At 39.4% G+C, this 17,587-nt stretch overlaps 1 protein-coding gene across 1 annotated transcript in view; it reads right to left on the bottom strand.

Annotated features, from left to right (window-relative positions):
- The window catches only part of LOC103599365 (chromosome unknown open reading frame, human C8orf88), a 49,443-nt gene extending 33,232 nt beyond the window's left edge, over positions 1 to 16,211 (bottom strand). The window contains exons 1-3 of the mRNA XM_008583473.1: positions 16,053 to 16,211; positions 10,223 to 10,321; positions 4,038 to 4,111 (exon numbers count right to left, since the gene is read on the bottom strand). Coding sequence (XP_008581695.1) covers positions 4,038 to 4,111; positions 10,223 to 10,295 — 147 coding nt within the window. The 5' untranslated portion in view covers positions 10,296 to 10,321; positions 16,053 to 16,211. The remainder of the gene's footprint in view (positions 1 to 4,037; positions 4,112 to 10,222; positions 10,322 to 16,052) is intronic.
- Positions 16,212 to 17,587: the final 1,376 nt, after the last annotated feature.

Below are 17,587 nucleotides of genomic sequence, written 5' to 3'. Positions count from 1 at the left end.
AAAAAGAAATACCACATGTTCTCACTTATTGATGGGAGCTAAAAATAAATAAATAAATTCAAAAAAAAAAAAAAAAGAATAAGAAGAGACAAATGCATATCAACCTCCATTTCTGGAATAAAAATTTAAAGGGTAAGTTTTATAAATAATATCAAAAGACAAATATAAATAGGATAAAAATTGCAAAAAGAGTTAATTTCATATAAAAGAGCTTCCAGGATACAATTTTTAAAAAGGCTATAAAAAAGAACAGTTTGTAAAGGACATGATTGGTAACACAAAAGAAAGGAAATGCAAATGACTCTCACACAGATCAAGATGGGCACAAATTCCTGATACTCCTCCCATCAAGAGGTAAAGTCTATCTATATCTCCTTTTGGATCTAGGCAAGCTTTGTGACTACTCCCACCAATTTAACATGACAGAAGCACCAGCGTCAGTTTCTAGGCCCAGGCCTTCAAAGACTGGCAGCTTCCACCTCTCATCTCTTGGACCATTAGTCTTGGAGCCCAGATGTAGTGCTGAAAGAAGCCCAAACCACTTGCAAAATCCATTTGTAGGTGCTTGCTCCATTCCATAGCACCAGCTGAGTTCCAAGCCAACAGCCAGTATCAACTGTCAGCCATGTAAGTGAGCCATTTTGGACATCCAGCCCAGACAAGCCTTTAAATGATTCCTATCCAAGATGCTATCCGCCTGCAATCACATGATTCAACTAAAGTGAGAAATGGCCCATCTGAACCCAGTAATCCCATGGAACCATAAAAGATAATAATATGCTATTGTTTTAAACCATCATTTTCAATTACTTTGTTATAAGGTAATAATAAAAAATAAAGGAATTTGTTCATGCAGAAGGAAGATAATACCAGATAGAAATGTGGATTTACACAAATCAATTAAGAGTGCTGGAAATAGAATAAATGAAGGTAAAATAAAATTCATTCTTTTATTTTTTTAAATTAATTTAGAAGATAGATGAAAGCAAAAATAGTAGCAATGTATTATGTGTTTATAATACAAGCAAAAGTAAAATTATCATCATAATAGCACAAGAATGGGAGAGAGGACTCTACAAAAAAAGCTACTAGATCTAAGAAGGGCATTTAAAAAGGTCAGTACACAAAAATCAATTGGGTTTTTGTATCTTAGCAACCAACATGTAGAATTTGAAATTTGCAAAAAAATACCATTTATAATAGTATGAAAATATATGAAACACTTACAAATTTGACAAAAGATGTTCAAGACCCATATGCTGGAATATACAAAGCATAGAGAGACATGCCTTGTTCATAGATAATAAGGCAATATTGTTAAGATGTCGATTCCTCTTAAATTAATATAGACTCAATCAAAATTACAGTAGGCTTTTTTCATAGAAATTGACGAACTTATTTAAAATTTATATGAAAATTCAAAGGACCTAGGATAACCAACACAAATTTGAAAAAGAACAAAGTTAGTGACCTTTCACTACCTGATTTCAAGACTTACTGTAAAGCTGTAGTAGACTACGAAGTGTGATGGTAACATTTTTAAAAGTCTGCACATGTTCAGTAAAGACACATTTTTTTTTTTTTCAAATATTTTCAATTTGGGCTTGGTTGAATCCACAAGCTCAGAATCCATGGATATGGAGGGCCCAACTGTGTATACTGCATGATTTCATTTATATAAAATTCTAGAACAGTCAAAATAAATCAATAAAGAAAGCAGATCAGTGGATGTGTGGGGCAGGAAGGAGGGTTAGTGGTTAGTAGAAGTGGGTGTGATGAATGATTACAAAGGGATTGGGAGGAAGATGAAAATCTTCATTGTGAGATTAGTTACATGGGGCAAATATGTGTCTCAAAACTAACTGAACAAATAGGTTCATTTATAAGTAAACTATACCTCAATAAAGTTGGTTTTTAAAATATATGAAGTTAGGAAAGTTTCCTTCATTATCTACCAGATGGCATCTTTGACATAGATTCTAGCATCTTTTGCAGTATAATTGAAGCAGCAACAAAATTGTAAGTTTAGAAGTAAATTTAACTGCATAATTTGATTTTTCTCTATAAAATTTGCAATATTAAATAGTCCTTTTTACATATAAAGTCTCTAAAAGAAGGCAATAGTTCAAAAAAGAGTTAGGAACATTATTGTTATATTAATTAGGGAAGTAGAAGCTGATGGAACCATTTCAGTGACTTATAGAAAACTCATTCTAAAGCAAGAATAATTAAGATATCGTGGAATTGATATAAAAGTATACAAGATCAATAAAAACAGAATAAAGAGTCCAGAAACCAACCCTATCTATAAAAAAACTTATTATATAATAAATATCACATTAAAAATCAGTGTGGAAAGGATTAATTATTCAATGAATTATGCTTCACAATTGTTTGTCTATATGAAAAAATTAAATTCCTATTTTATACCATACAAAAAATCAATTTCAGGTAAACTACACACCTAAATATGAAAGCAAACTTAAAGCTTTTTGAAAAATATGTACAAAATATCTTTTTTTTCCCCCCACACTAAATGGGTAATATGCCAATATCATAACAAGGTTTAGAAGGAGGCATATCTCATGCAATAGTATGAAAACCCAATCATAACACTCATGAACCAGAAAAGCATCATCTTTTGATATTAGGAAAAGACTTCTAAGTCTTTTGAACTTCTTAAACAAAAAGTAAAATCATAAAGAGAAGTGAAAAGTGAAATCATAAGGAAAAACATGGACAATACAACTACATCAATATTTAAAACTTCTGAAGAAAAATATAACAAAAAATATAAATGACTCTCACAGACCATATTCCTGGGAAAGAAAATATTTTCTGTGTTTAAGAACAATAAAAAGATGTAATTTAAAGGCATATAAATCAAGAAGAAGACAGCCCGAGAAAAATGGCCAAATGATATGAATCAGCTATTCACAAAAGAGGAAATCCAAATGGCCACACTACACATGAAAAGATGCTCCATTTCACAAGTAACAGAGAATTAAAAATTAAAGCCAACCAAAAGATATGACTTCTCACCCACTGGACAATGAAAAAAAATGTTTAAGTCTCACAATAACAAGGTAAGTATGTGAAAAAATCAGAACCCTCATGCACTGCTCACGTAAATCACTTTGTAGAGTTATTTTGCAGTATCTAATAAAGTGAGAAGAGTAATTTTAACATAGCAATCCTACTTGTTCTCTACCATAAAGAATTTCTCAAACATATATAAAATGAAACATATAGATGGGTAGTCATTATAGCATTTATATAAAATAGAAACAAGTGCCCATCAACAGAAAATGGAACAAAAAATGTGATATATTCACATATATGTAAAGATTATCCTGTATCAACACACACACAACTGCTTTATTCATTGTAAAGTTGCCTCATATTCCATTTATAAATATAATTATGCTTGTACATACATGATCTATTTCTGGAAGTATCTGAATAAGAAATTGGCACAATGGTTACAAAGGTGATTGAAGAATAGAGATTGCAGGAAAACTTTTCACTAAATGCCCTTTTGTATATTTTATATTGTAAACTTTGTGACATTTTAGTGAAAAAAAAATCTATTTTTAAAAATATAAACAATGTGAAAGAAAAAATGTTAAAAACATACAAGGGTACAATATTGTTTACTTAAAATTGTAAAACAGTTAAAAAACTATTGTAGCAAAAGTACAAATACATTTATGGAAAAAATAACAAATTGAGGAAAATTATCTCTGGGAAGATTAGGTAGGAAATGGGATGATGAAGGGATATATAAGAAGTTTTTAACTATATCTCTTAGTTTTTTTCTTTAAAATTTTTAAAAACAAATATAACAAAATAATTAGTATTTAAAGTGCTTGGTGACAAGTACATTGGTATAATATTCTTTGTAATATATGCTTGAAATATAACTCTTTAGAAAGTATGTAAAGCACTCAGCATAGTATCTAGCATACAACAGCTATCTAATAAATGTTACTGTCCAGTCTATAATGCTACACTTTATTATAATTTCTAAGACTTACTCTGCTAACTCCACTTTGTAAACACTGAGTGCTGCAAGGATATTCATTTGGAAAGTTGAAAGGAAACACTGCTTCTGTTAGGAGAGAAAAAAAGAAAATTATCTTAAATATCCATGACTTCAATAAACAATACAACCTCACCCAAAGAGCTAAAATGTCCTGGATATTCTTGGCACTGTTTTGAAGAGTTTTCTGATAGCTAATTTATTCAACAAACATTTATTCAACCCTATGTAATGTCTGTCACTGTGTTAGTGAACAGGTATGCAAGCATGAAAAGAGTTCAGAGATACAAGAGTTCAGAGTCTACTTTAAAAGATAAGCTTATAAATACTGATTATAATACAATTTGATAAACAGCAGGTTATATGAGAGATTTAGAGAAGGTACTGGGGGAGAGCACAGTAGATTCTAGGGTACCACTAGGGGAAGTAATTCAATTTGAGTCTTGGAAATAAAGATGATTCCTTTGGGGACTGGAGTTGTCCAGAGTATGAAAGTATGTTAAGAAAGGCCAAAATTCACAGAAAGAGAAATACCGCATGTCCTCACTCATAAGTGGGAGCTAAAAAATAAACAAATAAATAAATAAAAGGAAAAAGATACAGCAATCACAATAATACATTAAACTTTTGAAAGGAGAGAACAGAACTGAAGTTACCAGAGGAGAGAAATGGGGAGGATCGGGAGGGGTAAGGGAAGAATTGGTAAAGGGCCACGAAAAATAATTACATTGTATAATGTTGAATATACTAATTATCCTGATTTCAGCATCACATACTGCACACAGGTATTGATATTCAACTCTGTACCCACAGATATGCATGATAAACTATGTTTCAATAAAAATAAATAAATTTTTAAAAAGACAAATAATGCTTATTCAAGAAGAAAAAAAAGGCCAAAATTAATTTCTGATTTACTAAACTTTTCTGCCTAATAAACACCTACTCCGCTGCCTGAATATTAAGAGGATTCTAATCAAATGAGAGATTAGAGCTACCTGTCCACTCTGTGTCTGTGAGGAAAACGGAGTTAGTTTAGTCAGGCCCTCTTGCCCCATATCCGGCTGAGTACGAGTCAGCATGTCCGTTGTAAACAAGTTATGTAAGAGTAGTGTTAGTTTGCATGTGCGCCCATGTACTCCTTCACTCGTTGCCACTATTGTCTACTTTCTGTACAAAAGGCAACTGCTCTGAACCACTGGTGGCAAAGCTTGCGCTGGAAAAAAGCACGTCCATTTTGCGGGTTGCTACTTGGTTTTTCTTTGAATTACCTGACTCACACGACTTGCTCAGGACAGGGTAGAGGGATCTGTAATCGAGCCCGACAACTGACATAGTTGTCATCAGGATTCCAGGGGCAGGTAAAGGAGCCACTAGCCCCTCGGGAGGGCAAGGAAATGTGGCTACCCTCAAGTATGTGGTACCCAGTGGCAGCTTCCCTGTTGACAGGGGTCTAGCTGTTGTTCACTGTACTACGAGTCAACATGGACCAGGCACTCCATGAAGCGATGTAGCTTCGAGATTTGCAGCAGAAAGCAGACTTGTTGGAAGTGTGGTCACTTGTTCTGGAGGCTGAAGTACAGCAACAGGTCACTCCCGCTTTTGACACTGGGGACAATGACGAACCCGATGGTGAGTTGGGGGAGACTGTGCATCCCCTGGCATGACTTGTTGTGCATCAGAAACTAAAGCATGAACAGCCTATAGGACAAGGTGGGCAACCAGTAGGCAATCCACAGTGACCCGATTCACTACTTATGTCCAAGCCAAGATGTGTGGTCAATGTGAAGCAGTATCACCTGCCAGGAGGACATGCAGAGATAGGTTCCACTATATTGGAGTTAGAAAAGGTTGGCATTATTTGTTCTGCACATAGCCTAACGCCCTGGTATGGCCAGTGAAAAAACCTGATGGTACCTGGAGGATGACTGTGGACTATCGGGAACTGAACAAAGTAGTTCCTGCTTTGCACCCGGCTGTGCCTTCAGTTCACGACTTGATGGATCAGCTAACAACAGCTAAGAACTTATCCTTATGGACTGGACATTGAAAATGCTTTTTTCTCTATCCCAATCTTGGCTGATAGCCAAAATCAATTTGCCTTCACCTGGGAGGGAAAGCATTGTACTTTTCAGGTGTTACCCCAAGGCTACCTGCATAGCCCAACTACCTATCTTGGTTTAATGGCTGGGGACCTAGCCAGGTGCACTAGGCCCAGTACGGTCACAATATTTCATTACATGGATGATGTCTTACTAACCTCTGATTCTCTTGCAGATTTAACCAAGGCAGCTCCAACGCTGCTAGGTCATTTGGAACGATATGAGTGGGTTGTATACAAGGGTCTTACCCCTTGGATCTCTGCTTGGAAATATCAACGGTGGATGGTAGGCCACTGACCCCTGTAGGGACAAGCCATGTGGCAAGAGTTATGGGAATTAGGGCAGGAAAAGGAAGTAACTCCTTTCCATGTCACAGAACACTTCCCCTTAGCCAGTCCAGGCAATGATGAAGCCAATGCATTGGCTAAGGTAAGATGGCTGGAGAGAGCCCCAGCGACTGATGTAGCCCAGTGTTTACATAAACGAATGCAGCATGCTGGCTGCAAGCCTGTGTGGTCAACATCTCAAAAGCAGAACCTGCCCATAAAATGGGAGGATGCGGTAAATGCATGTCGCATTTTTCTGGTATGCACTCAAGAGAGTGAGTCCACATCCCCGATGGGTGCCACATACCGATGGGCAGATAACCTACGGAAGGGTGCCCCTGACTTGATGGCAAGTGGATTTTGTGGGACCACTGCCAAGGTTAGAGAATTTCAGGTATATCTTTATAGCCATTGATATGGCTACAGGTCTTCTGTTTGTATGGCCATGTAAGGCCCCAGACCAGGTAAGCACTATTAAGGTGTTGCATAGCCTTACAGCCATAGAGAATGATGATGGAACCCACTTTACTGGACATGAAGTACAGAAGTGGGCTTCTCAGTTTTCCATTCAGTGGAAGTTACATGTGCCATATCATCCCCAGGCAGTGGGACTGATTGAACAGTACAATGGTCTTCTGAAAAAGGGACTAAGGCTATCTGCCCAACCCCCATCCCTGAAGGGGTGGTCACAGCAGTTATGGCCAACAGTCAGGATCTTAAATGAGTGACCCTGCAAGGGCAGGCCCTCTCCAGTGGAGGCTCTGTTGCTTAGAGCTGCAGCACCTGGTCCTGCAATCATTCTTTCCAGGATAGTAAGCTGGCATATATTCTGCCAGAGGGATGAGAGCTCCCTCTATTGGTGCCAATAACCTTTTTGTCTTTTTACCCATAGTATTGTGGCTGCAGGCACCAGAGTCGACTGGACACATACATACGCTCGCTTGTGTGGCCAATGTGTTGGCTGACTGAATATGCACTGAGTTTCCTACCAGTTTGGCTGCAGGATTCCTGTGGAAAATCACCCCAATGACGACTACTAATCTGACATGTGTATGGGTAGGGGTTTCACAGCTAACAGTTGAAAGGATAGAGCTATGGGGACAAGCCTCAAGGTATACTGAATGTACAATAAGTACAGAGGTTATGTGGATACAAGGGTCAGCCATCCTCACTAAGAGAACATTGTGGATGATCACAGATGCGAAGACTGTATGGTGAGAAACCATGAAGGGGTGGGGTGTGAGGAAAATGGAGTCAGTATAGTCAGGCCCTCTCACCTTATATCTGGCTGGGATGATTCAGCATATCTGTTGTAAACAAATTACGTAAGAGTAGTGTTAGTGCGCATGTGCACCCATGTACCTTGGCTCGTATTGTGTACTTTTAGTATAAAAGGCAATGGCTCTGAACCACTGTTGGCAGAGTTCGCACCTGAAATAAAGCATGTCCACATTGCGGCGGCTGCTCAGTTTTTCTTTCAACTACCCAACTCACACAACTTGCACAGGATGCAGTAGAGGGATCTGTGATCCAGCATTACAGCGTCCCCTCCCATCCACCCAAGTAACATCTTGGGAGGGAAGGGATCAGTGAAAAACTAGATCTGCAGAGATGAAGGGAGGTAAAAGGCTGTTCACAGAAAGGAGCTGCTGCCAATGAATCTCTATCTTTCCCTTAAGGATAAAATCTGAGACCTGCCCCTATGCAACAGCTTCCAGTACACCAGAAGGATCTGAGATCAGCATTACTAAGTCAAGGTACAGGATGATCCATTAATTTCATTTGCCTGTCCTGAGTCACAGCCATCTGGAGAGGAAACGACCAAAGTAGAGACAATCTTCCTTGAGGGAAAAAAAATGGGAGAACAAACAGGGAACAGGAATTGGTTCCCTTTCTATCTTTTCTGCTTCATCTTTGTACCCAATGACAGAGCTATATTTTCCCTTTTCTAAGTAGCCAGTTAATCCAGTTAAACTCATGAACTAAAGAGAATTTGTATCACCTAAGTTAGACCACAGAAGCCATTTTGGCAACAAGCAATCAATAGAACAAAAAGGTTAATATTCCAATTTAGGAGTTAAATATCAAGCATTTCAAGAATTTTTCCAAAAGTTTTATGGGCAGAAGAAAAACATTGAATTTTACAATTTATTTTGTTTAGATTTTCTAAACTGGAATTAGAAAAATAAATTTAGAATTTATTTTATATAGATTTTCTAATATGGAATTAGATATGTTTCATCTCAAGCACAGCCCTAACCTCTACCTGAGTACACGTATGACATAACCACTAACAGAATCTCTAAGTGTTTTGTGCTGGAAAAGCCTAGGGGCCCAGAAAGACATATGTCGCAGGGGCAGAGTCACTGCATACAGCCTTTGCTAGAGCAATAACAAGTGGAAATGTGGGATTGGAGTTGCAGCAGAGACACTCCATCAGCACCATGTCTACTGGAGCCCTGAGAGTGGAACTGCCATGGAGAAACCAGAATTGTGGTGCCACCAGTGTGCTCTCTCAGCCTGTGAGAGCTAAAGCATGGCCTTAGACCAGGAAAGAAATAGAAGCAGAGCTGCCCGAGGACTTGGGGACCCCATCCCCACACCAGTTCACAGAGAATGCCCAACATGGAATCAAGGTAAATGATTCACAAGCTATAAGATCTAATGTACGCCCTGCTGGGTTTTGGACTTGTTTAGGACTTGTTATCCCATTCTTTTCGCTTATTTCTCCTTTTCAAACGGGAATATGTACCCTATGTTTGTCTCGCCATTGTACCTCAGAAGTAGATGACTTGTTTTGATTTCACAGATGGGACTTATGTCTTTTGAGTTGAAACAATTTAAGACTTTGAGGATAGAATGAATATGTTTACCTGTGAGAAGGATGTAAACTTTGGGAGTCAGGGGAGGAATGATAAGGATTGGAATTGTGTCCCCCAAGTTTTATGTATTAGAAGTTTGATGCCCACTGTGACTATTAAGAGGGTGGAAAATCCTATTATGGTAATTGAAAGGTGAGGTTTTGGATAGGTGATTAGATTCTGAGGACCATGCCCTAATGAATGGATTGATAATGGTGGTCATGGGTGTAGTTCAGAGGGCTTTAAAAGGAGAACACATGAGAGTCTCTCTCTCTCTCTGCTTTGCCATTTTCCACGATGTGAGACTCTTGCATTGCTGTAAAGCCATTACCAAAAAGACCCTTACCAGATGTGTTCCTTGGACTTTGGACTTCCCAGCCTCCAAACCTGTAAGTAATAAGTTTTGTTTTCTTATAAATTACCCAGTTCTAGGTATCTTTTTATAAACAACAGAAATGGACTAATACATGTACCAATCTTTTTTTGTTTTGTTTTGTTTTTGCACGTAGGTATGGCTTTTAAAGGGCAAATTCTCTCTCCGGCATGATCGCTCTACAGTGATCATAATCACAGGGCACAATTTGTATTCTATCACTGTGACCAGAAGCCAGTTAACTATGAAAATGAGACATGAAAAAAACACACAAAGTTACTTTCAGTCAAGGACTATTCTTCCTACCTTTGTTGGTCTAGTAGACCATGTACTGGGAGATTATTAAGAATCTTTTCCTTTTGGTAATACTTCTAAACTCTTCGAACAGAAGAAATCATTAGTTTTCATTTCTTTAAATATCCACCTCAAACAATTACTTTATATATTATTTAGCCTTTCAAATACAAATTAGCCATTAATAAACTAATATTTAAAGAACTGTACATTATATTACTCACCTGGGGGAGAAGTCAGATGACGAACAGGTCTTGCTGGTTGAAGCGGTTTACCAATAAATTTTTTGGTTTCCATTGTCACAAAGATCTTGAGGTTCCATACTTTAACAAGGAAAAATACATTGCTTTACATATACAAATAACTACAACACTCATTTGTAGATACTTATTTTATAAGTTAAAGTTTGGAAAACACAAACAAAAAAAATCATTTAAAATAACATGCAATAACCTTACGCCTCTTTATAGCATTTGCTACAGTTGAACATTCTCTCTTTAAAACATTTTCCTTCCTTAACTTCCCTGACTCCGTTCTTCTGGTTTGTTTCCTCATTGATTTTGAATGCCTCTTCTAACTTCTTTAGCTGATTCCTCTTATTCTGTAACTTCATCTATTCTCATGGTTGTAACTACTTATCTACATGACTGATATGCTCTAATTTACACTTCCAGCATCACCTCTGTTTTAAATTTCAGCTCTATTTTTCTAATTGCCTAATAATATTTCAATTACTTTGACCCCAAAGATGTCCCCCCTCCTGTATTCCTTAAAGTGATGGTCTAAATTAGATCCCCCACCCCATAATCAGTCTCTAATTCCTGTCCATTCTACTTCCAAAATATATTGCAAATATTTTTATCTTCATTCCCATCACTACTCTTATTTCCACAGTAGTTCTTTATTCATCTCATTGATCACCTTTAAAATAGATTTAAATGCTCGGCCTCTCTGTTCTTGAGATACCAAAAATACATCCACATCATTTAGAGAACATTGTGCTATACTATAATTGTTGACTTACTTGTCTTACATGCTAGACAAAAGTGAGGAGCAGAATTTTCTCAAAGTGAGAAAGGATATCTTTATTTATCCTATATGCCCCACAACTAACACAGTACCTCAAATGAATCCAAAGTAAGTACAAAATAAGCATAGCTCAAACAAATGGATGAATATAGTCTCTTTTTTCCCCCTCCAAACTATGATCCCTTTACACACACTCCTGCTTTAAAAACTTCAGTTCCCCATCATCTCCTGAATTATCAATAATAGAAACAGGAGCCAACATCCATAGTAAATCACTTACCTACAACCTAATACATAACTGTATGGATAATAACAGCCTCTATCTCCTAGGCTTGATGTAAAGACTAATCTACATAAAGCACTTAGCACAACACCTGGTACATGGTAAGAGTTCAATAAATGTTAGCTAATATTATTATTATCCCCATTTTACAGATAAGACTTAGAAAAATAAGGTAATTTGCCCAAGGTTAAGACTCTAGGAAGGGATGGGTATGCCACCATGCTTCTGGTCAACACTCTACAATCCAGCTAGCCCCAACCTGTCTTTCCATCTCACAGCCAGACAGAACTTCCCAAATGCCGGGTTAAATAATCTTTTTATACACTCAAAGATCCCCTGTATCCTCTTCCACTGTGGTATTTATTGAGCCCATTGTGATTATTTATTACCTGACTATTAAATTACAGTTCTATCATTCTATTAAATTACAGTTCTATCTCTAGTGTCTAGCACAGTGTCTAGTACACAGTGCATGTTCAATAAATTGTTGAATTTATATTATTTTATTTCACCATACATACATCTGAACATTCAGGTGCTCTGTCTGGAGTTGCCTAATGATATTTCAATTTACATATTATCAAAGGTACTTCAAATTCAATATATCCAAAATCAAATTAATCACTTCACCCTCACTCTCTCTGCTGCTCTTCTGCCAAATAGCTATTCACCTTTCAAGACCAATGTCAAGCTCTTGCTACTTCCTTGGAAAATATCCTCTTATTTCAATAGGTAATGTTAAATAAAATGGTTTGCATGAAGTTTTCTAGTTGCCAGTAAACAGTTAATACTAAAATAATAATAATAATAATAATAATAATAAATTCCTCTTTCCTTACCTTCCTCTTCCACTGGTCCCTACTGCATTCCATCTACCAGGTTTTATAAAATATGTTATACTACATATATTAAATGTTTAGTGGATTACACTATGAGTTAGTTGAAGCCACAAAATCTAGGCTTTGTTTATCTTCGTATCCTAGTACCTACAACATAATTAGACTTACTAAATAAACTCAATAAATTTAAGTACCTCCTCAGCATAGGATACAAGCTTTCCAAATTTTGATGCCCATCAAGACAAAGTCAAAAGCAAAACCTCACTTGACTTTGCACTTGCTCACCCAGAAATGTATAACCATATTATCTTGAGCAAATGATGTCTAAGTGATTGTTTTCTTAAATATAATAGGGTTAATAACTCCCTTTGTAGTTCCAAAAAAATACTTTATCCTATTTAAAAATGCCTTTGGACATATGTAATTCAAATGTTAAAATCATAAACTTATAAACAACCTCTCAAAGTCAGCAATGATAACTAAGCCCAAAACAGTTGCTTTTTCCTGAAATTTGGAGATGAGCCAGCCAGTACTCCAAGTTAATACCTACCTAGCTATGTAATGTCTGTTAACTAGTATTTCAGTATGGCTGTTATCAAACTTCTAAACAAAACTAGTGCTATCTGTACTTGTTGGCAATACAACTTTGACTAAAAGGAAGCAAAAAAAGTGATAAGCACAAGTAGAAGAAAAAAAAACTTCAAACAAATATTTATTGAATATTTTCTATGGGTAAGGGAATATTTAGAACAAAGACCAAAAAGCAATCTAATATACATTACTTTATTTAACACTTATCCTAGCCATTTTAATTAGGATCATAATACTAGTATCTAGTAACTTTCCACCCTGTTTCCCATATGAAACTAGCGAATCCAAATACAATAGAATAGAGTACTTTGGCTCATACTTCTTTTGATTTTCATTGCTCAGCTGAAATTGAGTTGTAGGTTGTAGAGTTTTTTCCAGTTGCTGAGCAAGGCAAATCCACAGTATTCAAACTAGGGATTTTCAAGAGTTGGGGAATTATAATGACTTTGCAACACAAGTAAATAAACAAAAAATAAAAGCTCTTTTAGTGCCATCTACCCTTCAATTTCTATTAGGAAAGATACAGAGAGGAGTCCTCATATAAATCCACATTAGTTAAAATTAGAAATGATGGTGCCATGCAATACTTTATTTAATATGTTTTTAAAAAGCAAACTATGCCTACATAGAAACAGTGACATTATAGGGAATGAATCTGGGATTACAATGCAAACTACATACCATCATCATGTTATTAATGGAAAAGGTTAAGTATTTACAAGAAATAATTATTATTATAAAACTTATCCATGAGATAATATAATCAAGACAAGACTCCATAAACCAAAACCTAATTATCAGTTAAGTTAAAAATAATAAAGACAACTGAACTACAAAGCCAATATACAAAATAAATTCAATCTTTGATACCTACTTCACCCATAGAATGTAGAGTTCAAAAAGTTTCCCTTGAAGCTACTGGTACTACCTAGAGTTACCATTTATTCTATCAACTGTTACAAAGGACACCAGCTACAAAAAAAAACCAGAATTCCACCTACAACACTGGGTATCAAGTAGTGGGTGGATCATAAAGTTGTCTTTTAAAATATAAATATACTTTTGCAGCTGGGAGGAAAATAGAGTAGCTTAGTCAGGCCCCCTTGCCTCAGGTCTGGCTGGGTGTGGTGCAGCACATCCTTTGTAAAAAGGTTGTGTGGGAGCAGAGTTAGTGCACATGCATGCCTATGTATCTTTTGGCTTATTGCTACTTTTGTGTGTTCTTCCATGTGTGAGGCATTACTGAACTGCTGGTTGGCAGAGCTCCCTGAAAATAAAGCCTATTATTTCTTTACCCACAGCTCTAAGGACCTTTTCCTGTTACCTAGCTCACAGACCTGCACATGAAGGGTTTGTGACCCAGTCTAGACAATGGGCTCAAGGGGTCTGTGAGCGCCGAGCCCTAGCCCTAGCTTTACAGCAGCATATTTTTTTTTTTGTCTTTTTGTCTTTTTTCCGTGTCCGGCAACGGATCGCAACCCTCAGTGTTGCCCCCGTACCGGACCGGGGACCGGCAACGGGATTGCAACCCTCGGTGTTGCTCCCGCGCCTCACTCAGCCAGTGAGCGGGAACCGGTCTGTATGTGGGATCTGAATCCTCGGGCAGGAGCGCTGCCGCGCTTCCCAAGCGGCGCACTATCCAGTACGCCACCGGGCCAGCCCTACAGCAGCATATTTTTTAAAAATATCTTGATCCAGTGTCTCAAAAATACTCATTCAATTAATACATGCTGATAAATGGTTGCTGAATGAAGTGATTTTCATACATATTTAACAAATTATCTTAAAAGGCCAAGTTGTATGAATAGAATATTGGTCTGTAAGTCAAGAAACCTAAATTGTAGTTGCTATGTCAAATCTGGCAATACTAACTATATCTTAGGTTCCTATTCTGTTTAAAAAAATTGAACTAACTATGATCCTAAGGCCCCACCAATTCTGTAATTACAAATTAACCTAGAGTTTCCTAAAATATAGTACAAAGTGATTAATAAGCACATACACTGACCAGTTTGAACAAAATCTTACTAGCCAGTATATAATATTCCTATTTAAATTAAAATGCCATTCTTAGGTCCACTATTCCATGTGAACATTACATACCTGGACAAAAAAATTAATTATGAGAAGGCATATTTATATACAAAGATTTGCTGACTAAACTGGTGTGTGATAATAATTTCCATTTCTTAATTTACTAAATAAATAATGAGCTTACTATGCTTTCCTCATTCTGTAGACATGGTGCATGTCATAATAATCACAGGTCCCAACATAAGAAACATATTATGTACTGGTTTTAGAAGCTGGGTACTACACTTAAAATATCCAGCTTAAATTCTAGACTTCTTTAGAAAGTGCTGATGATTCTACTGCAATTAAGAAATAAGATTATATAAAATGAAATGACATGAAAATACCACATTTTCATTTACTTGTGTATATTTCCCATATGATAACCAGATAGAATTTAATCTTAATTTCCAACTTCAAAACTTTCTTTTATGAAGTTAGGATTTCTTGAAACCAAATGCGGCTGGTAAGTAAACTGCCCATACTGATACAATGATAGAAGAAAAGTAATCTGAAGAAAATATAGGGGAGTAAGAGATAGACCAACTATGACTTAGGGGGTGAAAGACATTTTACATTCAACAAATCGGGTGGCACAACTCAGGAAAAGTTAAAACTAAAATATCAAAAAACTATAAACCTAGAGAGTTCCCTCATATTTTTTATTTTATGCCTTCTCTTTATAACTAACCGAAAAAAAAAATTTTTTTCCCCTCTATTTGAAGCATTCTCTAATACCAACACTATTTAACATTTAGATGGGATAAAACTGTCCGGGTAACAGGTGTTTGTGGTTACCCTAACTAATGTAACCGTGCTTTTCTATAGTTTTGCCCAAAATATCAGTGAAATAGTGAAAATCTTTTGCCCCAGGGTATGGGGGATAAAGTCTTGAAACCATCCTACCGCCTAGCACCAGGTCCTGGGACAGAGACAGAGGGTGCTGTGTATTTATTCACTTTTTTGATGGTTGGTTGGTTGTTGTTAACATGCCCTCTGCAGTGTAACCCTCTGCACGTCCCACTCTACATCCGACCTAGGGACCCGACGTGCTCGCTCCCGTCCCACTCTACGTCCCACATGGGGACCCCGCGGGGGCCCTCGGTAGTTTGTCCCCACCCACCTCAGGGCTTCCCTCCCTCTCCTCAACTTTCCCGGTGCCGGGCCTCGAAGACGGCGCCCAACCGCGGAGCCCGCCTTCTGTGCCCCGGTGTCACTCATGCTCCCCCAGCCACCTACCGCCTCAAGATCCAGGAGGACTTCGGGGCAGCAGCAGCGTCTCCGCGCTCAGCTCAGACGCCGCGGCCGAGCTCCCAGCGGCCCGTCGGGGAACGGCTCAGGCCGCGCGACCGCTCGCGACGACGGGGGGCGGAGCCGGCGGAGACTCGGAGGGGCGAGGGGCGAGGGGCGAGGGGCGAGGGGCGAGGGGCGAGGGGCGAGGGGCGAGGGGCGAGGGGCGAGGGGCGAGGGGCGAGGGGCGAGGGGCGAGGGGCGAGGGGCGAGGGGCGAGGGGCGAGGGGCGAGGGGCGAGGGGCGAGGGGCGAGGGGCGAGGGGCGAGGGGCGAGGGGCGAGGGGCGAGGGGCGAGGGGCGAGGGGCGAGGGGCGAGGGGCGAGGGGCGAGGGGCGAGGGGCGAGGGGCGGGACCGGGGCGGGCGTGGGGCGGGGCCTCGGGGCCGGAGCCGTTAAACCCGCGGCGCGCGCTTGCCCTGGCGTGCTGGCAAGTGGCCTCTGGGAGGTGCTGACTGGCTCGCCCCGCACGGGGTGCTCCCGCATGAACAGCCTTCGGGACCCCAGTCCGCGGCCCTGCTTGCCGGAGGACAGGGAGGAGCGAAGCGACCGCCGGCACCGGGCCGGGCTGTGGGCTCCAGGCAGCCTCAGTGAGGGGGACCGCCTCTGTGAGGGGGACCGCCTCTGTGAGAGGGACGCTCTGTGAGGGCGCGGCTCTGAGAGGGACGCTCTGTGAGGAGGACAGCCTCTGTGAGGGGACAGCCTCTGTGATGGGGACCGCCTACGCGCTGACGAATGAGCCCGTCCCGCGTCTGAGAGGGCTGGAGGGCCCCCTGATGAGTCCGGTGGGTGCCAGGATACGGGTTGGCAGGTGCTTGAGAAACGAATGGTTCACATGAAGCCGGAAAACATTATCTCATACTGATCGCCCTCCTGAAAGGACCAAAATTAATTGAAGCAACTCCATCTGAATCTGCATCATTTTCAGTTTCACCTTCATTCCTGCTGATATTTTCCTCGTTATCTTTGAGTGTCCCCTTTGGCGACAGCCGTCTGCCTGTGCTGGGGGACGTAGGGGCGGCACACAGGTGAAAAGCCCAGTTCCTGCCATCATGGGCCTCACAATCCAGGGGCACCCGGGCTAGGAAACAATTCTGTGGGTCGCGATGTGAGCCCTGCGATGGAGGAACAGAAGATTTAGGTTGGGGGCGCAGTGCAGGGAATGTCTAAATTAACCCTTAGGCTTAGAAGGTCCGAGTTTTCAGAGCAGCTGACGCTTAGTTTGTTGCAGTTGCCTGGGGAGAAGAAATGAGGAATGGAGAGGAGGACTTGCAAAGGGAAAAGAAAACGTGTCTGGTGTGAAATAACTGGAGTGGGGGAGCCAGTAGCGGGGAAAATAAAACAGGAGAGGTTAACGTGAATCAGAACACGAATCCTTGTAAGGTCGTCTTTTAAGTGAAGCAACATCTCTGAAGGATTTTAAACGAATATTGTCATGATTAAAACCGAAAATTTGAAAGATTATTCTAACAGCCATGTGGAGGGT

The sequence above is a fragment of the Galeopterus variegatus genome, unplaced genomic scaffold (genome assembly GCF_000696425.1).
Source record: "Galeopterus variegatus unplaced genomic scaffold, G_variegatus-3.0.2 Scaffold2924, whole genome shotgun sequence".
In the NCBI taxonomy this organism is placed as follows: Eukaryota; Metazoa; Chordata; class Mammalia; order Dermoptera; family Cynocephalidae; genus Galeopterus; species Galeopterus variegatus.
The sequence above is the reverse complement of the archived record's forward strand: the minus strand, read 5'-3'. Positions and strand labels throughout refer to the sequence as shown.